This window comes from Balaenoptera ricei, chromosome 11 (assembly GCF_028023285.1).
Source record: "Balaenoptera ricei isolate mBalRic1 chromosome 11, mBalRic1.hap2, whole genome shotgun sequence".
NCBI classification, from domain to species: Eukaryota; Metazoa; Chordata; class Mammalia; order Artiodactyla; family Balaenopteridae; genus Balaenoptera; species Balaenoptera ricei.
The window spans coordinates 10,608,009-10,630,575 of NC_082649.1; the positions used below are offsets into that span (position 1 = coordinate 10,608,009).

General features: G+C 47.7%; 1 protein-coding gene and 1 long non-coding RNA gene across 5 annotated transcripts in view; one reads left to right on the forward strand and one right to left on the reverse strand.

The window, feature by feature from the left end:
* The first annotated feature begins 1,967 nt into the window (after window positions 1-1,967).
* LOC132374346 (uncharacterized) lies at window positions 1,968-22,186 on the forward strand. 2 transcript variants are annotated; one of them, XR_009505648.1, is made up of 3 exons: window positions 1,968-2,240; window positions 18,490-18,808; window positions 19,810-22,186. It is a non-coding gene; the product is annotated as an uncharacterized LOC132374346 (long non-coding RNA). The 2 variants fall into 2 exon arrangements; XR_009505647.1 differs by having other exon boundaries at window positions 1,968-2,144.
* Window positions 14,202-22,567, reverse strand: part of GFOD1 (Gfo/Idh/MocA-like oxidoreductase domain containing 1) — a 103,174-nt gene continuing 94,808 nt past the window's right edge. For all 3 annotated transcript variants that reach the window (XM_059937948.1, XM_059937949.1, XM_059937950.1), the window contains exon 2: window positions 14,202-15,209. In XM_059937948.1, coding sequence (XP_059793931.1) covers window positions 14,290-15,209 — 920 coding nt within the window. In that variant the 3' untranslated portion in view covers window positions 14,202-14,289. The remainder of the gene's footprint in view (window positions 15,210-22,567) is intronic.

The following is a 22,567-nucleotide window of genomic DNA, read 5'->3' on the forward strand; positions in this document are numbered from 1 at the left end:
AAGAATACAAACCATTGTAATGGCTTCCTTTTTGGCATCTGTTTGTCTGAGTACCAACTCCTTTTAGACTCAACTCATATTTGTAAACACTACAAAAACACAAAACTGACCAGCTCACAGTATTTTCTGCCCATCCTGGAGGGAGTAAAATCAAATATTAGCAATTCTATGCTGAAGACCAGTTCTGACCTTTTAAAAGCTCTTAGAAGCTAAGATTAATTTTTCTGTTTTTTTCTTTTTTTTCTGGAAAAGACTTTAAGAGACTATCAACTATCTCACTGACTTGAAGAAAGGAAGGAATTATTCATCTAGTTTCTGTTTTAGGGATGAGGCAACTGAGCCCTAGAAAGACGAGAGGATTTAATTCTCCTGAAGTCCAGCAGGAAATAAGATGGAGCAGGGTTTAGAGATCCAAGTTTCCCCTTCTGGCAATGCGCTCTGTCTTCCCTCTGGTTGTCTCTCTGGCTGATGAGTGATCGCGATGAGTTACAAGCAATAAATTCCTTCTGTGCTGGGAGGAGGGAGCAGGGAACAAACAGGTGGTCACTTACGAGGCTGCTGAAATCTACAAAGAGAACAGTGGGAGCAGTTCTGGAACCCTGGCTGTCCATTAGAGTCACCTGAAGAGTTATGATTGGGTCCTCCGGCAGGTGAGTTAAATCAGAGCCTGGGGCTTATGGGAGGAGCCAGGGTATCTATTTTGTGAAAGGTCCCCAGGTGATTCTAAGATGCAGCCAGGGCTGAGAACCACTGTCTAGAACTGTGATTCTTAACGGGGATAGATGGAAGACAGCCTCACCTAGGGCCGTGATACAGTGAGCGTGCCTCACACTGGTCTGGAGGGCTCGCTGGGCTTAGGCCCTGTGTATCCAGGGTCTGGGGTGGGACCGAGGAGTTGTGTTTCTAACAAGCTCCCTGTGTGATGCAGCTGAGCCAGGGAACACACTTTGAGAATCGCTGCTCTGCAGGTAACTTTTCAAAGTTATATGTGTATGTATATATATATATATATATATATATATATATATGTAAAATTCATATATATGTAAAATATATATGAAGTATATATGTATGTATGTGTATATATATATATACACATCTGTCCCTAGCCCAAGAGTCGGCTGTACCCCCTAGAATGGACTTGGGGAGCACAGGACGGGTAGAGGACGGTTCTGATTAAAAATCCAAGCAAAAATGATCACAGAGCACCGAACTCCCATTGTAGTTGGTGCCATCTCTCAGGTGTCCTGCAGGAAAATGTTGCCAACTAGGAGCCCAGAACATAAGAAGCTGAATTGAATGCTGATTATATTTCTTTTCTTAGCTGAAAGTCAAGTCCCTTGAAACTCACCCTAGAACTAGTTAACTTTTGGGAAACAGTTCTAAAAAGGCTATAAATGGTCTATTATCAGGCATCAAGGGAAGCCAGCAACTGGGAGCAAAGGCTTTATCTAAAAAAACCCATCTTGCCAGGAGATTTGGGGCCTTTTGACCTCCGTGGGGCTTGTCCTGACTCCTTTACTTCACCTTATAGGGTAACTGCCAGGACCTCAGTCACAGAATGAGGTCTGAGAGCAATCTGATCTCAGAGGAAAGGCAGCAGTGAAAGGAGAACACAGTGGATGTGTGACCACCCCACAGTTCTCTGAATATAAGAGCCAGGCCTCTGCGGCTTCCTGGATTCTCCGGCTCGAAGATGAGCCATGCCAGGGCCAGGCAAGGCCCCGATGGCCCAAAGAAATGATGTGTGAGCTGGTAAAAATCTGATCGAGGGGACATGGAATAGAGTTCATGAATGGATGGACAGACAGTGCTGGCAATGGCGGGGGCGGGGGAAGGGCAGGGGCTGCCCTTAGTAACTTAGTAACTAAGTTACTGCCCTTAGTAAGTTATTAACTAAGTAAGAAGTCCAAAACTGAAAAGAAATCTCCAGTGAACTTGTAAGTTCAGAGCCGTGCCTCACCAAACCAAAGCCTCCTTCCGTGAAGTGCTGGAATGCGGATGTATGCAATGACACGGCAAAACCCTCCAGGGAGGGACAGGACATGGGAAAATCCTTATCTCCAGTACAGTCACGTCACAGGCAGGACCCTACTGACGAGGCTTGGACAAACTCCCAGAGCCAAGCTACTTGAATGTGGCAGGTACGTATGGAGGCTTTTAAAACTGAGAGTTTAAGTGATTCCTTCACAGGGAGAGACAAGAATTTGGTGTCACAGTAACTTTTCCAGGTGACTAAGGTAAGTGTCTGACTCAGTGCCCTGAGTCCGTCTGTAGCCAAGGCAATACTTCCCATGGACTTGATGTGACGCGGATGGCCCAAGGCTCTGGGAGCATCTGCCTGGGGTGACAGTTCCAGGATGCTGGACTCTGGACAAGCTTCTGTTCTCTCTGATCTGAACTGCTCTAGAGTCCACAGACCAATGGAAGTACATTAAACCCTACGGATACCCCACATGGTGCTGAATTTCAGGGGATTTAACTTATCTGAACAGGCCACTGGTGAAAAGGCTTTTTCCGAGCCCTTTAGCTGGGTCAAGGACGTCAAAACGCCAGTGAAAAACAGTCCAAGGAGGCCTTAGCGTAGACTTTTGGGGTTGTTTGTGTCCAGGCTTGAATTGTTTGACGAGCCCTGGCCCAATTTCCACAAAGCTTTCAACACTGAGGATGAAAGACATTCCAGAGCTGAAAAGGATTCTGTCCTCACCAGAGCTGGGGCTGTCAGTGGTGAAGCAGCTGTCTGCTGACTCCTGACAGGCTTAGGAAAGAACCTTTCATCCACTTGCGTTCTGGTAACACCCACCCGTGGAAAGGAGAGCTTTTGTTTCTGAAAAGAAATATGAACGAGAGGGCCCTGAATAGCAGCAAAGAGGCAAAAAGGAGTAGGCATTTCCAACATGTCAGGCTGGCTGACCTGAAGGGAAGTAGGAGGAGGAGGTAGGGTCTGGGGCTGCAGCTCAATTACTTGGGAAGCTTAACTTTTTTTTTTTAATTGTGGTAAAATATACAAAACATAAAATTTTCCATCTTAACCATCTTTAAGTGTATGGTTCAGTGGTCCTCAGAAATTCACATGATTATGCAATCATTACCACCATCTATCTCCAGAGCTTAAAAACATTTCAGTTAGAATTTTTCATGTAGATTTTTTTCGATACAGTCATGAAAAAGAATGAGGTCAATGTTACATGCTGATGTGGAAAGAGGTTAAAAATACATTAAGAAAAAAAGAGCAAGACCCCGCAGTGTGTACAGGAGATATAATATTTGTCTGTATGCTGGGATAGTTTCAGGGAGAGGATACAAATTGTGGATGGCAGTTGCCTCTAGGAAGTGGAAATGAGGGTCTGGGATGGAAGGGATTTTAACTTTCCTTGTATAATACCTCTTTGTACAGTGTGGGCTGTTTAATAGATGCCTGTGTCGTTCGCATTTTAAAAATTTCCAACTACCTCTTCTGCCCCCAAATCAATTCAGGTGGTGTGGTGCAGAGCCCAAGAATCTGCTTATATTAAGACGGCCCTTTTGGTACTTGGTGCTCAGCTTTGTTTGGGAAACAGGGCTTTGGAGTAAGAACTTCCTCCAAAGGAAGACATGGGTTCAGACACCCAGAAGGGGTCTTTGGATTTCAGAGTACCTCTTTTAAACTAATTGTGTCATTATTTAAATCATATTCAATAACCATGGAAAAAGTTTATAGTCGAGAGTAAGGACCATGCTAAGGCTATTTCTGCCATACTCGGAGGTTCTCAACTTTTTTGTGCCTTGTATATCTTTGGCAGTCTGGTGGAGCCGATGGATCCCTTTTTGGACTAATGTGTTTAACCCCCGGAATACTGTTTTGAATGTATAAAATAAGACACATATGACTATAAAGTAACAAATTATATTATTATATTTACCCCCCAAATTTTTAAAAGTTGTGATAGGGCAATGTATGGGCTTTTAACTGCAGTATTAAATAAAAAGATCTGGTTATAGATTTCCATGATTTTAGAGAAGTGATGAGTATGAATGATATTTCAAGATATCTGTAAAACCAGTGATAAGATCTGAAGATATATGTGATTCTTACTGGCGATAAAAGTCACAGATACTGCTAATCCAACTGTAACTTGATGCTACAATTGAAGAAAATGCTAATCTCAGGTAGAGTTAGTGAAAATTAAGATGCACCTTTTTGGTTTTTGGTTTTTTCTTTCCATCCAAGTTCAAAGACTCCCTGAATCCATACTCCGGCCCAGCTGAAGGATGAAGGGAGAGTTCAGTGGACAGGGAGAGATTCCAGGTGGGGAATGAGAGCAGGCTGGGAAGGGATGAGATGCAGCCTTAGAGGGGAAAGATGTCTGCCTTGGCTTCCCCCGGCCAGGATGAGAGAGCGGGTCAGGTACAACACCTGCTGGGTAATCAGGAAAACAGGTGGAGAGGCTCTCATCACATGACCTCCGCTCGGCTGAATGGATAAATGAAAGCAAGAGGGCGTTGTAAACGAGGAAGGGAAGAGCCTGGATTTCACAGGCAACCTGACGAGACCCAGGACAGATCCGAGGGCTGAGCCAGGGGACCCAGGACAGCAGAAGCCAGGGCTGGATGTAGCTGACGAGCATCCGCTCCTGCTGGGCCGGGCCTGCTCCCTCGGGAGACTTTCTTCAGAAAAGCTCTAGTGCAAAAGGAGAAAGCAGATTGTAGCAATGGCCTGGTGGGCAGGGTCTCTGAAAGCTGAGGAGGGATGAGAGATTCTGTGTGTGCAGAAAAAAAGAAAAAGGCTATCTGGAAGACTCCTGAATGTGTCCAAGAGTCCCTGGAGGGGACTAAAGGACAGGGCAAAATGGCAGCTGGTGAATCCTTGAAAACTTCAGGTTTGGGGGCGGGGATTGCAAATAAGAAAAGCAACAAGAAAGGAGGATGGGCTCAGGGTGCACTTGGGGTCTGGTGCTCAGTTAACACAGAGGTTGGTATGGAAATTTTTCTAGCAAATGCCGACAGTTGGATCACTTTGAACAGCTCCCGAAGTGAGTCAGCCAGGCTCTGCCAAGTTCTACAAGAATCCCTCCCTTGTGTTTTCTCATCCGCTCTCCTCCTCCTCATCCAAGCTGTCCTCAGAGCACAGATGAGGCCTGTCGGCCACAGAGGAACCGCGTTTCAGTTATCTCATGTAACATTTACTTATCCACAGAAACTGCCATATCTCCAATGCATGCCTCTGACCTTTCTCCAAGTTTTCTCCCTTCATCTCTTTTTTTACCCTTGGCATGAATTTCCACTCTTGCTTCTGCTCTGTGTCTCCCCTGCCCCGCCTTGACCCCAGTTCCCTCTTCTCTTCTTTTCCCCACCTCTTCCCGCTCACTTCTTTCTTAGTGATACATGCGTTTCAGCATCTCACAGCTGTACTGCTACGCAGCTGCTGGTGCCAGGCTGACTCTCTCGTCTGCTTCATGGTGGAAACCTGAGTGCCAAGTCAGATGCCTAAGCCCAGCGCACTGAAGGGTGGCTGATGCTCCAGGCCCCCTGCTAGCCGCCACGTCCCAGACAAGCAGCCTCAGAAGGCCTAGGAAGACAGCGGGGGCTCTGGTCTTGCTTCCCTCCCTGTAGTTTCACTAGCTATTATGCCTGCTTGGTCTTTGGTTTTGAGGGGTCTGGGGTGAGTCACCATCCCCAAGGCAGCCTCAAGCAGCTTTGGTCTGACTTCGGCCTGATTTAGACCCCTCAGGGCTCTTTAAAAGGGAGGTAGTGACTTGGGTAGGGGGTGTTTCGAGACTGGGGACTCCCTAGGGCCTCGTGTGCTTTGTGGACGTGAACTCCACATCTGTTGCAGCCACTCGCAGCCCTCTTAGAGTTCCTCCTCCCCAGGGTGTCCTGCTTCCAAGGTGCCGGTGGCCAATGATGAATGGGGCAGAGACAATGGGACTTCGGTACATGTACACCCCAAATGGTGATTCTCGGATTGCGCCCCATCAATATACAAATCATCCACCAAGAAAGGAATGAATCTGCAATTGCCCAAGAAGTTGCTCCTAAAGTTAGTCTTTCATTTTCACTTGTGGCTTTGGTTTGACCCAAGGTGATCACCATCTGTGTAACATGAGGAGAGAAAGCTGTTCCCTTCATTAGGATATTTTTGGAGGAAGTCCAACAACCAACTTAGATATGACTTCATCTTGTAGAGCTGTGGTTGGACCACAGCAATGCTGCAAAGGCTGTCCTAGCTCAAGTCATCTCTCAGGAATTTACCCAGAAGATGGAGACTCAGAGATAGGATTCAAAAGGAAGCCTGAACTTGAACGAACAAGGTGAAGAATTTTGAATGTTTTGCATCAGCTTCTTTGTAGAGGTTTTGGCTCAAGTAAGCTGTCACGCTGTCTAGTTGGTGGTGACGTGGCTCAGCTCTATGAAGTGGCGTCTGTTCCATTTCTGTCCTCCATACTTCCTGGCCAGCCTTCCAGCAGGGGGCACTGCTACCGACAAGTGCATGTAGGGACTGCCAAGGAATATCTAGGCAGAGGGATCTTTTCTGCTCAGGCAAGATTAAGGTAAATGTGTGTCGATAAAATGGGAGCATACAACTTAGAGTGAGGTGAAATTATTATTTTTTCATTTGTATACAAAACTGTGCATACTTTGTAGATGTGTATTTCATCCTGATAACAATTGTAGCAGTTATTTTATCCTTCACGTTGTATCACCCAGACTTGTCAAAATAGGTGCTAAAAATGCACAAGATAAAAGGAGGTGAAACCGGAAAATGGTCCTGTGTATCTGTGTGTGTGCGTGTATGTGTGTGGTGGGGTGGGAGAGTGGCGAGGGGTTAGATCGGCATAGGAGGAGACATAGATTCTTCTTCGTTTGACCCGTAAACTATTGATACAACCTGAATGACTTGCAATGTGATTGCAACTGTTCTTTTTAAACAGCAGTTCAGAGACTACGAAAGCAATGTGATCATATCCTGTAATTTAGTAGGACAAGGCATAATCCCCGGTTTACGTAACAAGAAATGAGCCTAAATTGAGAGAAACCAGCATCACAAAGAGATTCCAAATCTGTGAAGGAACAACTGGATTGAAAATGTACATAAACGCTCAGGAGCGTGGAGTCTTCCATCAGGGGTTGGCTCGCAGGCCACTTGGCTGGAAGAAACTAGAGAAATGGACCTCATCGCAACCATACGTTACATTTGGCCAAGTGGGGCTTTCCGCTCTGACAAAGCACTCTCTCTCACAGCGTCCTTCAGAACCGATCGTGAGGTGTGAGAATGTCATGTGTGAGCTGTCATAATCCATGTGAGTGCAGGGATTTGCTGCAACTTTGTCTGAATGGACAGGCTGCGTTCTGAATGCACTCACATCATGATCTGCTCATGAAGGAATGAACAAGGGGATCTCAGCTTTTGTATTTTTCTTCCCAATTCTTAACTGTTTTTAAGTGAAGGGAAAGCATGGGCCAGAAGAATTACCTGTGTGTTGTCTAAGACAGCAGAGGGTGGAAAGGAAAGACCAGCCCATCCATGAGAGACTTCATCCATGCAAATCTCACATTCGGCTGAGCTCAGTCCAAGATGGTGGCCCTTAAACACCGCTAAGAACGACGTAAGCAAAGACGCTCTTCTAAAGAGGCAACTGAGCCTGTTTGAATATGTCTTACAGGGCTTGGTGGGAGGTGTTAGGTTAAGATCCTGATATAATAGAGAATTCTAAAATGTGCTCCGCAATCTAAAGTCTGTTATCATCTTTGGACTGGGCTTTCACACACACACACACACACACACACACACACACGCACACCCCCAAGTGGCCTTAGGCAGGTTATTTCCCCTCCATGTTCACATTTCCAAAATTTGAGCCAGGATTTGAACCAGACTGCTCTAAAGTGCCTCCAGTTCTAACCTTCAATATATCTACCATCAAAAAGCAGGTCAGTGGATTCCATTGCTCTGTTTCATGGATGCTGACACAAGAAGAGATTCCCTGCACTAGGCACACACACACACACACCCCAGATGCACCACCATCATTCCCACCCCCATTCTTAATTCAGATCCCACAAACTGGCCAGCTACCTAACTCATCAGGTAGAGCACCCAGGTATAATAAACAGGAAAACAGCTGCAATCATATCTTCTCTTCAGTCTTTATTTGCTACTTCCATTCCTTTATCCCACCAACACAAACTGGGGAGGACAGCAGGAAGCCACATTTGAAGCGGCACATGCCAGCTGGCGGGGTAATGGTAACCATGGCCCCCTGAGCACTGCAGAGGTAACACAAGGCATCAGCTCCGGGCCTGGAGCACAGACTGTACAGCCCAAGGGCCTGGTAGGGAAGACCACCTCCCACAGCAGTTTGGCTTTTAAAACACTAAGAACAGGTGCATTCATTGTCTTTTTTTTTTTTTTTTTTGCTTTAATAATAAAAAAAAGAAAACCCAAACCTTCTATAATTTATAAGCTATTTTTTGCTATCTACATTATATATAAAATATAGACTCTGTTTACTTTATAACACACATCTTTTTCCCTTGATAAATAACTCTTTAAAATATCTAGTATACATGCCTTGACTTTTTATATGTTATAAGTTTGTTTTTATACATATACATACATATATATACTCATGTTTGTAGAACAATAAACACACACTCGACATTGACAACCAAACAAATGCAACTTTCGGTTAAAAACAGCAACAACAAAATAAAACAACAGTAAAAGCACCAGGCAACCAACAGAAAACCATAATTACTAGAACCTTCTCCCTCCCCTGGGCAAGGCACAGGGCAAGAATACTAAGTATGGTTGGATGCCTGATGGGGAAGGAGGGGAGCAAAGGAGCGGGCAGGTCGCTTCCTTGGGTTCCATTTCTTAGCCTGGGACTAGAGTCACCAATCAGTCATGGAGTTTCTGGGGAGAAACCATGGGGCTCATTCAACAACGTAGCCCTTGTGATGGCTACAGGGGACAGCAGAGACCTTGACCTGGGTTAGTCTGGGGCCCCTGCTCACACCACCCAGGCAATCACGATTGCCACGCCAAGCACGAAGCCACTGCATGTGACATGGCCTTGTTATTTCTCTGCTCACTGCTGGCGTAAACAGAAAGGGGCAACAGATTCAAGAGTATTCAGTAGTGCAACACTTGAGGAGCCTGACAGAGCCAGACGCTTGGTGCCCCTCTCAAGAGCTCCAGCAAATAGGGACCGTGACATGGGGAAGAAAAAGCCAGTAGGCCACTGCCTTTCATTGCTAACCGGTGTGGAACTCAGGTACACGGTACTTACTGGCTGCACCTGCACACTCTGATGAGCCCACTGAGCCCATCACCTCTTAAAGAAGCACAGAAGGTCTACACTCCTCTTGGGAAAAGTTCTGAAGCCCAACTCAGGGCTGTTCCCTCAAACTTGGGGTACTCCCCATCCGCCCGCTTCTCTGCCCAGGATGCGACAGGCTGGGGTGGGCCCATGGGCTGCAGACAAGCACAGCTTTTATTTCATTACGCGTCTCCCTGTCCCTGAAAGGGAACTGAAAGGCAGGGCTCTGAGAGTTGATTTAAAAAAAAAAAAAAAAAAAAACTCCCCAGTGTCGTGACCTCTGCCCTATAAACTTCAGGATTTGGATGACCGAACATGGAGGCGGTAGGTGGAGCAGGAGCCCTAAGCTAGTCAAGACCTAGATCTGTAGCCAGAGGGCAGGGGAGAGCCCAGAAGTAGAGCTGGCCTCGGGAAATCCCAAAGGTGAACATCTGAATGTATGTCCCCCATCCTTGCCAATAGAATACAAATTAGAGGTAATTGTTCACATTATAGTCACAATGGGAAATTTTAAACAGCTAGTTTTCTGAGTATATTCAAGACATAATTGAGTTTCTAAAAAACTGATTCAGCTGCAACAGCTCAGGGAATACAGTCCGTTGCAGGTCTGAGTTCTAACTGCAACTCTTGCACCAACTAGCCCTGGGACCTGAGACAAGTCATTTCACCTCTCTGGGCCTCCCTCTCCCCATCTGAGAGCTCTGAAGATGCAGGATGGGACTTAGAGTCAGAAAATTGGGATTTTAGTCCTGGCTCTACCACTAAGAAGTGGTGTGACCTTGGTCATCACTTAACCTTTTGGGGATGTAAAAATAAAGGAACTGAATATATTGGGCTCTGAAGTCCCTCCAGATGCAACTGGCTTTACTTTCTCCCCAGGTTACCCTTATCAACGCTGAATTCCTCCCCCGCCCCAAACCCACCAGAATAAAAGTGATGCAATCAGAAACCTACTTTGTGACCACAGGTCGTATTCAACAGCTGCGGCTATGAGACAAGATGAAGAGTTAAGAAAGTCTAAAGGTACAAATGCAACGCACAGCTAAAATCTGAGTCACAAACAAATGAACTGTCAAAGTCCCACTCCCTGAGAAAAGACATTTTCCTATGTTATATACTCAGTGAGAGCAAAACCCAAGGCCACCCATAATAATCGGCCAACGTTCTGAAAATCCCCAACTCTGTGGCTTGCTGCAACGCTTATAATCAGAATCAACTTAGGAAGTTGATTTGAAAAGAAGCTGAGTGATATTTCCATTTTGGAAGAGGAAGAAAAATCGACTCCTTCTATTTGCAGCTCTACAAGGAACCTTCTGGCAGAACATCAAACGTGGCATCCTGCTCCACAGGCAGGTGTCGACAGCAGCAGAGGGGCGCCCCACGCAGGTCACATTGAACTCTAATCACTGTTGCTCCACAGACCCCGACAGGGTTCGACAAGAAGCGCTTTCCTGCCCGGCAGGAATTGCAGAGGCTCAAACCTTCCTTCGGGGGAGGCGACGTGGTTTGGAGGAGAAGAAAGGTTTGGATTCAGGTGACCCCACTTCTACTTAATAGTTTTGTGACTCTGGGCAAGTTACTCTTCCTTTCAGCCTCAATTTTCTCATGTGTAAAATGGGACTGACAATACCCAATAGTACAGGGTTGTTTTTATGGATTAAGCGAGATAACGTACTTAAAATACCCTGCACACAGTAGATGATCAAGAAATGTGGGAGCGCAGAGAGTACTGGCGTGGCTCTCTGAGGATGGAGAAAGGGTCTGGGAGAAGTTCACCTGGAGCTGGAGTCGGCCAAGCTGCCCTAAGAGTCCCGAGGTATCTGCTGCCTGGTGGGCTAAGGAGGATCTGTGGTCCCCTGCCACTCCTCTCCATCGGGGGGAGAAGTCATAGGGGAGCTGACAGTGGTCATGAACTCTCTCTCCGGGAGAAAACTCAGAGAGTCCAACCCTTCCAAATAAGCCCAGAGTATTCCCAAACACTTGTGGTTACCCTGACTTATACCCCCTCTCAGAATTTGGAATTTGGAACATTCTGCAGAGGCCACCAGTGGCATGAGCCCTAATGTTCAGCATCAGAAGCCCCCTCACAATGACGGGAATAAATCAGGCAAGTGGGGACTAAATGTGATGACCCTAAAATGGAGCTTCCATTACTCTGGGTCCTTGAAACACATTAAACAAGGCAGAGAGGGCTGGGTTACTCCAGAGACTTCATCTGAGCTCAAACCCAGCTGATGGTACCCAGTCCCCTGAGGGGACTATTAGGGGTGCTGGGCTGGGACAAAGTCCTTCCATAGAATGCTGTTGAAAGCTTGAGATTTCAGCTTTATATTGTGACTCCTAATCAAGTCTTTGCAAGTGATAGGACTGGGGCCCAAGGAGCACTAAAGAACCCATTTACTGTAGTTTTTACACTCAGAAAATGAACTATGTCTTTTCTTCCACTTGTTCCTGCATCTACCTACTACATGCATTTCAGTAGAAAGAATTTAAGAACACTTACTAAAATATTTTTCATGCTTCTTTTTAAGAATGTATATTCTTTCCATATACCCCAGCCTCAAATGAGAATTTTTGTTTTAGACACTAAATATTTATCACGGAGCTCAGTGATCTTTGGGGGGAAAGAAGTCCCAAGTATTTTAAGTACAGAAACAAAACTGAAACCCCAGGAACAGCCCTACTTAGATTATAAATGACTTAGAAAAATGAGACTCATAGAGTCACTAGTTTCCTTTCTCTACATCCTTGATCACAGCCTTTCGGGGCCAACTAGAAAAAGAAAAGATTCTTTCCACTCAGTTTCCACAAAAGCTATTTATCCAGAGGGGAATTTAGGAGAATCTGAACCAAAACAGTCCATGGCATGGCTCTCTGCTCAAATTCTTACTGGGAGACTTCCATTCCACCAAATCTCTAGTTTTGAACTGGTAGCTAGGAAAGCGGGCAGGCTGATTCTGTCAACGGAGCAGGGACCAATCGTACCATGGAGAGTTTTAGCTCACTAACCTCCCCACGTTGTAGTAAGGGACCAGGAAGCGGGGTAATTCTTTCTAGGGAGGTGATCCCTACCCCTCCGTGCTAGAAAATACCACATTCCCGCGGTGTTTGGACACGGCCACGCAGTACCCACGGGCAGCCTGGGATTCATGGTGTATTGGCCCTGGGAGGAGGAAGGAGGGAGCAACTGATCGCATGGTTCATTTTGGGACTTTGCCCACTCAGAGCCTGGGGTTCACTCTCAGCCCCTTAAATTCCCTTCCAGTTCCACTGCGGGGCCATCTGAAAAGATGTCTAAATGTCACTTGTGTGCCAAAGACAACGGCTGGATTTCTGTGACTGTGAACAAACGCTGTGTACATTTACAAGTAATAGTCTCCACAGCCAAGCTCGACAAATGTCCTATGTGGGGTGAAGGATTAAGAAAAGATAACAAAAGGATAATTCCCCATTTTCAAAATGTATTTGACTTGGGCTTTCTTTCAAGACAAGGTCTGAATTTTTAAGAGCGATTTTAGTGACAATGGTGGTAGTGAGCATTTATAAACCCGTGTGTGTGTGTGTGTGTGTATGTGTGTGTGTGTATCTGGTTGTTCCCTTCTGGCACTGCCTGCTCCAAGCCTGCAGTTTGCCATCTCCAGTAAAAGCCCTCCCTGTAAGCAGAGGATGACAAGACAAGAGAGACAGGAGACCAAGAGGAAGAAGATGTTTTTTCCTACATTAGCCTTCTTCAGCCTACGGGAACCATACACCTCAGAGGGCTCTCAAACCCCATTTAGAAACACTGAAAATTATGTGCCTTGCTGTCCTTTTGTTTAATACCTATTCAAAATTTTTCATTTTTTGATGTGTGAAAGCAAAGGTCCAAGCTAAGGAAAAGAGCCTTGACTATTTTTTTTTTTTTCTTTTAAAGGGGAGAGGATTATATCTCAGTGGACCTGAAGGCTTCCCTTTTAAAATCCACAAAGCTGGGGAATCTCCTAAGAGCCCTTCCCCAGCTTGCTAGGAGAGATGGGTCCAGGGCTGGCTCACTTTCCCTTCTGCTGGGAATTGCCACTGTGACCCTGGGGCGCAAGGCTGCCCCCAGGTCCTGGAGGATAGCACAGGAGCCTGTGGTCAGACCCACACCTCCTTCCCGCTGTCTCCTCGGTCCCGTGAAAGGACAACCTCAACGCTCCAGTACCGAATCCCTCCTTACAGGCAATTCCACTCCACCGGAAATGGGCCTTTAATTGCTGACAAATCCGAAGGGATATTTTCTTCTCTGCCTCATCTGCTTCAGCGCAGGCTGTACCCCTGCTCTCTCCTTTTGGCTCAAGGGAACCCGATTCTCTGCTTGCTGTTCCTGGCCCTCCCTTACCCTACCTCAGGCCAGGAAAAGGGCACTGAGCCAGTTAGGAAGACACTCCCTCCCTTGGGCTTCCTGGGAGGAAGACCAATCCATCCAGAAAGCTGTACACTTTGCTACCAAGTACTTTTTCCTTCAGACGCTTGAAGTGGCTTCCTGGAACCTGAACTTTCTCTTTAGCCACTGGCCCCCCACCCCTCACACACACCTGCAGGCTTGCGTGGGCACGTGAAGATGTGCCGTCTCCCGCCAACCGAGCTCGCCACTGGAAACGGGGCTCAGAGCACGCAGGAGAATCTGGCTTGCCAAGGAGGCCAAGGTGTGGGGGGCGACGGATGAGGGGCGGAGACCGGCAACCCCTCCCGGCTTCTCACAGTAAAGGGCAGCAGAGGCGGCTGACCGCCTGCGTCTCAGCCGACGCCAGCCGGGACGACCTCAGGGACCGCGCGGGTCACCGTGCCAACAGTCTCGTTCGGGGCCCCTCACCCGGACAGGGGCTCAGCCTCCCAGATGCCATTTTCTCACCCTGCCTTTCCACGTCCCCGCCCCTACACTCCTCGAGGCCCCCTCTCCCCCAGCCTTTCCCCCTCTCTGGGCCCCAGGCGGGAGCCCTAGGTCGCGCTGGGTCCCCAGTCCGGGTTAACAGTACAGGGACATCCGGCTCCGGCGCATGGCCTCGCTGATCAGGTAGGCGGGGCTCAGCTCGGGCTCCTCCGTCATCACCGCTATGTTCTGCCACTCGCCCGTCTGGCTGGACCGCTTGATGGTGTCCACCACGCACAGGGCGTACAGGCAGTCGTCGAAGGTGGCGGCCATGGTGAGCGGTCGCCCGTCCCACGTGCGCCGGTCGTCCTGGTCCTGGAAGGCCTGGCGCACGGCCTGCATCATCTTGATGGTGCCGCGCAGGTAGGGCGAGGGGATGTCGCTGAAGGCCTTCTCGGGCAGCAGGGAGTTGCTGATGGGCGTGGCGTCCTGCACCAGCAGCTCCCGCGCCGGGGCGCTGTTGCGCTGCCCGTACAGGTCGGTGCCCACCGCCAGCAGGCGCCCGGCTGAGCCCACCACGGTCACGTCCTGCTTGAACTCGCCGGGCACGTTGAAGTTGAGGGTGACGGTGCAGCACACGCTGCCCTCCAGCACCATCTGGAAGGTGCAGAAGTCGTCGCTGGTGATCTGGCGGATGCCCTTGATGTGGTCGGTCTGCTTCACGAAGGTCTTGAGCAGCCCGTGGACCTTGACAGCCTTCTGGCCGGTGAGGAAGGTGAGCAGGTCGATGATGTAGGTGCCCACCGAGTGCAGGCCGCCGCCGCCCATCAGGTCGTCGCAGCTCCAGTTGTACTTCTTGCCCAGCAGGCTGCCGCCGTGCACCTGCACCTCGCACACCAGCAGCTCGCCCACGTAGCCCTCCTCGATGAGCTGCTTCATGCGCACGAAGGCCGGCAGGAAGCGCAGCACGTTGCCCATGATGCTCATGAGCTTGGGGTAGTAGTGGGCGGCCGACATCATGCGGAAGGCGTCCAGCGGCGTGGCCGTGCGGTCGCAGATGACGTTCTTGCCGATGCCTGCGGGCGGGAGGACAAACAGCACGTCAGGGCGCTGGCGCCGAGCGAGCGACAGGGGGCGCTGTGGCCCCCAAATCGTAAGTTATGGACCGGGAACCAGACCGGACCAGCTACCCTTACTACAATTTTAAAACATCTTACAACACCTTTTACTTATACAAAAATAACATATTCTATACATTTCAGTGTTACTTTAAATATTTAAGTTGAATTACTTTAGTCTTAAACCATCACATTGATTTAAATATTAAGATTTATTTCCATACATTTTAAGTCTATATTTCAGAAATTTTTAAAATGTTTGCCAATATAATATCAAATGCTTCATTTAATGTTTTATTTATATGAATCTATAACATTTTATATACAAATATATTTTACTTGGAAAGTTAAAATATTTAAATACAAAATGTAAGTTCTATTAAAGAGTACAATATCACGTTCTACATATATTTTATTAAAAGTTATCTTACATGTGAAATGTTTTATATGTTTTATTTTATTTGTAAAATATAATTTTTATTAAAAATATCATATGTAGAGAAGAGAACAGTGTCTTTATCTGGACAGAACCTGAACATATAAGCTGAAATCACGGCAACACGAGGCTGATTAAGGAAGAGGAAGAATTTCTTAACCATATGCTTCAAAAGTCTAAGCTTTTAGCTCTCTCTCCCACAACCAGCAAGCTTGTTTACTGCAAGCTTGTTTATTGCTTGCAATAATCAAGCAAGAAAACACCAAGGATTATGTTTTGAGTGTTTTCCTGCTTGTTTATTTTGCATTATGGATTAGAGCTGGCTGTGCTCACAGATGTGTTCGTTTAATGTTTTCCTGTTCCTTATGGGAAGAGCGGATAGTCCTTATATCTGAGGGATGGGCAGTGACTCGACCCTCATCTGTCTCACGGCCTGGGAGGGTGGGGACGTCGGTGCCTTTGGCAATGGAGCTGAGGCCAAATAAGAATTAAGCTTATGCGGTGACTCTACCGAGTGCCTAAGTTATAGGTAGGTGGAAGCCCTTTAGGAAACCAAGTGGTTCTGGGTCAGGAGAAAACCAAAGATCCAATGATAGGAGAGTGACAGGGAATAAGAAAAGGATTTATTCCAAGATAAAGCCAAGAGTCAGGGAAGAAAAATGACTCAGCTGAACCTGGAGAAACAGCCAGTTGGAACTCAAAAAAATAAAGTAATAATTTTTTAAAAAGTATACCGGGCTTCCCTGGTGGTGCAGTGGTTGAGAGTCTGCCTGCCAATACAGGGGACACGGGTTCAAGCCCTGGTCTGGGAAGATCCCACATGCCGCGGAGCAACTAAGCCCGTGAGCCACAACTACTGAGCCTGCGCGTCTGGAGCCTGTGCTCCTCAACAAGAGGCTACGATAGTGAGAGGCCCGCGCACCGCAATGAAGAGTGGCCCCCACTCACCGCAACTAGAGAAAGCCCTCGCGCAGAAACGAAGACCCAACACAGCCATAAATTTAAAAAAATTTAAAAAAAAATGTTAAAAAGTATACCGATTTGTTAGCAAGCCAGATTGCAGGATGCCAGATTGGGGAGCTTCGGAGTCAAGGCACATGCCTGCCTATGAGTTCTCTGCTGTCCGGTCATGTTCTGCATGTAGACCCTCCTATGGAGAGCTGAACACCCCAGCCAAAGACAAGGGACATGCCACAAGGGAGATGGGGTGACAAGACTCGCACCCAACCCAGTTGTCCTGACCACAGGCACCTGACTTGACAAAATCCATGAACACTCCCAGCAAGCCCAGCTAAGAGGGTCCCGTGGAAGTCCTACAACTGTGGGCGTCTGTCCAGTGGAGATGCCTGGGCAAGGCCACAGGCACGTGGTGCTCTCATTTTCCCACTGGAAGAGCTCGCCGAGCAGTAGAAGTGGCCAGAACAGACTGGAGAAAATAAATACAATCGATGGCTGTCAGTTTCCAGGTGCACATCGAATTCCAGCCCCGAGTGAAAGGCCTGGAGCCACGCAATGACCCCATCTCCTGGCCTCCTCCACACTGGCAGAGTTGGGCTGGCTTTCCTGACGACCCTGAATGAACAGTAAGAAGCTTCTTTACCTCTGAGTAACCAGGTGAGGACTGAGGCTCTGGAAGAGGGGTGAGGAAACATTGGTTTGTGTTACCAAAAGTGCCGCACACCTGTGTGACATCGTGTTCTGATAATATGGTCCTATCGGCATTAGGCTCACGTAACACGGGATCATGCTGGCAGGAGCAGATTTCTATGTAAACAGATGGGTAGGTCACTGCAGGTACAGGTGACAAATGTTGCCAAAATCTGCCTCACACCTGTTGGGTATAGGCTGTGGCCTCTCCTATACCCTATCTCAGGGTCCACAAAACCAAGACCCCTGATGGCCATCTTCTGAGTACACGCTATTGTCATATTAACGACACATGAAAAAACAAGTTTATCTTGTTTTTTCTATTCTAAGAACTATCAGATAAAACAGTAAAAGAAAAAATAAATTGGGAAAAATAATTCACTCCCCTCCACATACCCAAAGCAATCATCACATGGGTAATTCTTTGAAGCTCTGTAGATGAAAAGATACTGGTGAAAGCTATAGACTCCCTTTCCAGAAAAAATGCAGGCCTGCCTCCCCCAAGATTCTGAGATACAGGCATCTCTTCCTTTGGGCTATTTAAGTATGTTGTGGTCCCACACTAGACAGCAGCTTCCTCAAGGATTAAGGCTGGGCCTTCTGCTTTCTTAAGTCTCCTCTCTGCCCACAGTCCTCTGCACCGTCCACACTTTACAGATGGGTCTTGGCAACGTCTTAACACACAACATCTTCAAAAGTCAAAAGAGACTTCTAGGAATCTATCATAAAGAAATCCTCTAAAATGTAAGCACAGCTTCTCGCCCAAAGATGCCGTCACTGCGTGATTTATTAAAGCAAAAAGCTAAGAACAATGCAAATGCCCAATAGAAGAATGGGTAAGTATGCTGTAATACATCCATATAATGGAGTATTGTGCAGCCATTGAAAATGATGGTTATAAAGACTTTTTAATGGCAAGCGAGATGATTATGAGGTCATGTTAAGTGAAAAGTGCTCTATTCATAGACATCCTGTGATCTCAACTCTCTCTTAAAAGGACAAAAGAAAACACCTGGAAGGGAATACCTCAAACTGTTTGCAGTGATTAATTGATTAGTAGGATTAAGACTGATTTTTATTTTCTTCACTACCTTTTTCCATATTTTATGAGTTTTAACTTTTACAGTCAGAAAAACATTTGTTTTTCTTTTTTAGGTCCAAAGGAGACACGAAGACTTAACATGATGGCAGAAGGGCCCTCCAAAGCCACGGGCGGGCAGGCAGGTTCCAGAGCTCACGGACCTGCCCCAGTTCCTGTGCCCAGGGAGCTGATGAAAGCCCCTCTGACCCTGAACTTGTGATGCTTCCAAGGCTCAGGTCTTCCTGTTCCAATTCCACAGGACTTCTTCATGATTCTGGTGAAGGCTACGGACTCTCTTCAGAAGATCAATTCACACGTATACATAAAACTTTACCCATACATCCCCAGCTTGTGCATGGCCCCCTGGGGTTCTGCAGAACAGGCAACTCCATTGTAAGTTGTAAGATAACTCCTAGAAGCCCACATAACGTTATTGTTAAAAATAAGATAATGCTTCCAGCTTCAAAGGACCCCAAAATGCAGAGCTAGCAGACTGCTCACAGATTTATAGAGCAGAGTTTGTTTTCTCTGTTTATTTATTTATATTTTAAATTTTGGCTGCGTTGGGTCTTCGTTGCTGCGTGGGCTTTCTCTAGTTGTGGTGAGCTGGGGCTACTCTCTGTTGCAGTGCACGGACTTGTTGCGGTGGCTTCTTGTTGCGGAGCACAGGCTCTAGGCACACGGGCTCAGTAGCTGTGGCTCGCGGGCTTAGTTGCTCCCCGGCATGTGGGATCTTCCCGGATCAGGGCTCGAACCCGTGTCCCCTGCACTGGCAGGCGGATTCTTAACCACTGTGCCACCAGGGAAGTCCCTGTTTTCTCTGTTTTACGCAATCTTCCCTCAACCCTACCTCTTGGTAGGGCTTCTGCAAAGCCCTCTCTGGGACCATCCCCAACCACCAAGATCCTTAGGTTCTCTTGGCCTGCTTTTCCCCACCAAAATCTGCCCTTCCAAAATGCCCAGAACCTGAAACTCCAATGTTCTTAGCAGTTTAACAAGAATCAAGGGCTTAGGCTAAAGAATACCATTCTAATTGTGGACTTTCAGTCATCAGATTGTGTGTGTGTGTGTGTGTGTGTGTGTGTGTGTGTGTGTGTGTGTGTTGGTGCATCAGCGTGGCACAGAGCATTCCCCTCACCCCTAAAATCACATGCCATATAAAGGGAGCTTGTGTTGTCTGCGCAGAGGGGTGACACAGCCCACACTCTGGGTGTGTCAGATGCCACTGAATATATGCGGGGACTTTTCCCGAAGAAAGCAGACAGATCCCTGCCTTCCAGATCGCCCCTGTCAGCCTGGGCTTTGGGTCTGGTTCTCCAGAAATATCATAGGTCTTTGGTGTCTTCATGATTTTCATATGTCTTAGCACCATGTCTTTCTTGCCGCCTCCACAGAAAGTGCTGGAATGGGCTCTTCAGAGAAAAGCCCTCTCCATTTTGTGCTGGAAAAGTAAGTAGCGGCATCCTCCGCAAGCCCGTGGCCCTGACACTCCTTTGCTATGAAGGTAAGTCGATTCTCCCAAGGAGACAGGAACTGAAGAGCTCAGCGAGAGGCAGAGCCCGCCCTCAGAGCTGCCATGGCTGATCCCTAACAGGAAAATTACCACCCCGGTCTCTGCGCTGCAAACCCTAAGAGGACAGCCTACGCCCTGTCACTCCTGCGTGTACAACTTTGCCGGAAGTACAGCAGTGCCATCTCCGCTGCCCTGAATCCACACGTCTCTCAGAGACACACACACACACACACACACACGCACACACACACACACACACACTCCCTTTAAGTTGGGGGTTCATATCGTCTTGTGGCAAGATGTGTCTTCCTTCTAAGGCAAGAGATCCAAAACTTTAGAGAAAATCGTGCGGCAGAGAATCAAGCAAAGGGACTTGAAACATACGGACCTGATTGCACTCCAAATGCACAGGCAGAGCGAAATGGACCGGGGGAAAATCACCGGTGCCCGAGGAAAAGCTGGAGGCTCTGCCAAACCCCAAACGTTTCCCGAGCAGCTGGAGAGTGTCAGCAAAGCCCACTGGCTCTCACAGCGATGCAGAAGAACAGCGGGAGCTTTCTTGGTTCTCTGGGCTATGGCAGCCGGTGGCCACCCTGCTGCTCCCTCCGGGGACACCACTGCCCCCACGCTCAGCTGGCTCCACCCAGGGGCCTGTGGCTGCACCAGAAGTGGCCGTCTTGGGACCTTGCTGCATTTGTCAAGGGGGAACAACGTGACTCTGGTGGGTGGCAGAGGCCATGTGGAGACTGGTCTGCGTGTCCTGGGGAGTCTTCCTAACCCACCTCCATGCACACCGTCTGCCCGTTTGCGTGAGGACAAGGAACTTAAGTTGGGTCTTTGGGGAGCCTTTGGGCTGGAACCAACTTACTTTATCAAGACAAGAACCCCTTGTCAGCAAATAAAGTGAGAGCTCTCTGTCCGTAGGATGGTGGGATTAATGCCTTCTCACCCATGTCACGGAGCTGAAGTTGGGGAGAAAATGAGATCATGGGAAATTTCTGGAAGGTGAAAGTGCCATGTGCAAGGCAGTATGCCTGTTCTTTGTCAGGAGTTTTTACATGAAATCATTTCAGAAGGAGTTTTACTGCCCTCCTGAGATCCCTCATAGGGAGATGGAGAATTTGCTTCCTCCAGAGCCTGCTGAGTGTGTGCTCTCTGAGTCCAGATATCCACGGCCCTCGGAGGACTCAGTGCCACAGGGAAGGAGTTTCTGACCAACAGACCCCAAAGTCGCTTTCAGGCAGCTGTGCCCCTCACGCCCTCCAAGCCCAGGGTCTCCAAGCTGTGGCTGAGAACCCACCCATCTCTCTTTCCAGAGACCGGAGCTTTTATGAGGGCTGATACCCCATCCCAGGGACCCCAGGAGCAGGGCAAGGGGCTTCCCACTGACACCTCCAGGGAAAGACACATGCTCTCTGCTGTCCCAAAGAGCTGCTGTCCTCTCCTGCCCTTGATCAGGTAGGTGGTACCTGGAAAATAGGGTTGCCACCCAGCCCCCCAGAGTCATTCTTTAGCATAATCAGCCTGGAACTTCAAAGCATCCCCCCCTGCCAGCACAATTCCAATTACACACTCCCTCATCTAATCGACAGTGGCGATCTGTGAGGCCGATGCTACTTTCCCACCAGTTCTTCCCAATCATTCCACTTGTGCTGACAGCCCCTTATCTTCTGAAAGCCAAAACGGATGCTGGCCCTGGAGGCTGGCTTGCGCCGTCCCGGCAGGTTGGCCGAGCCCCACAAGAAGTCCCATCAGATACAGCTTCCTAGCTCCCCCCCCCCCCAACCCCATTCATCCAAGGCAGAGAGGGCTCTCCCTGCATTTCAAGCAGGGAACTCATTATCTTCCTTTATATTCCATTCCTGCAACATTTCTGTGCTAGGCACTGGGACCCAAAAAATGAGTAAGAAAGATGAAAAGGAGCTCACAGTTTAGTAGAAGAAACCAACCAGGAAATGAGTGATTATGGGATCTAATAGATATAGTATCTAATAGAAGGATAAACAATGAGAGTGCAAAGGAGGGGCTGCCCAACTGACTTGGGCGTGGTAGGGAGCTCTGCTGAAGAGGTGACATTTGGGCAGGGTTCTGAAGCATGTGTAAGAGTTCACCTCTTCATTCAGAAGCTTTGGGTCCCATTTAGAAAATGGTCTAAAACGAGGGTGTTTTTAAAAAATTCCTTTATTTGAAATGCAATTTGAATTTTAAAAGATTTGCACTGTTCAAAAAATAAAATAAAATAAAACAAGGGTGTTTAACCTGGGTCTGAGAAACCACTAAAATTGGACTATTTAAAAAAAATTGTGTGAAACCTGATGTTCATTTTCTGAGGAAGATCATTAGAGTCTTAAAAGTGTCTCTAATTCAAAGGAAATCAAGCAGAACTACAGTTGAGAGTGAAGAAAAAACATTTTAAAGGCCAAGATAGATCTCTGGTTTCAACAGAACTAAGTATCTGAACAGACAGGGCTGTTTGTAATCGTTCCTTCTCTGCTCCCGGAGACATGGGACATGTGGTCAGTTTCACCCCCTCACTGCAACACTCCACTCAGTCCAGCTCAGTCCCTTCCTTCCTTTCTTCCCATCCCACCCCTGTTATCTCCTTCCCCTGCTCCCTGCCCCCCGGCCCCAACACACAC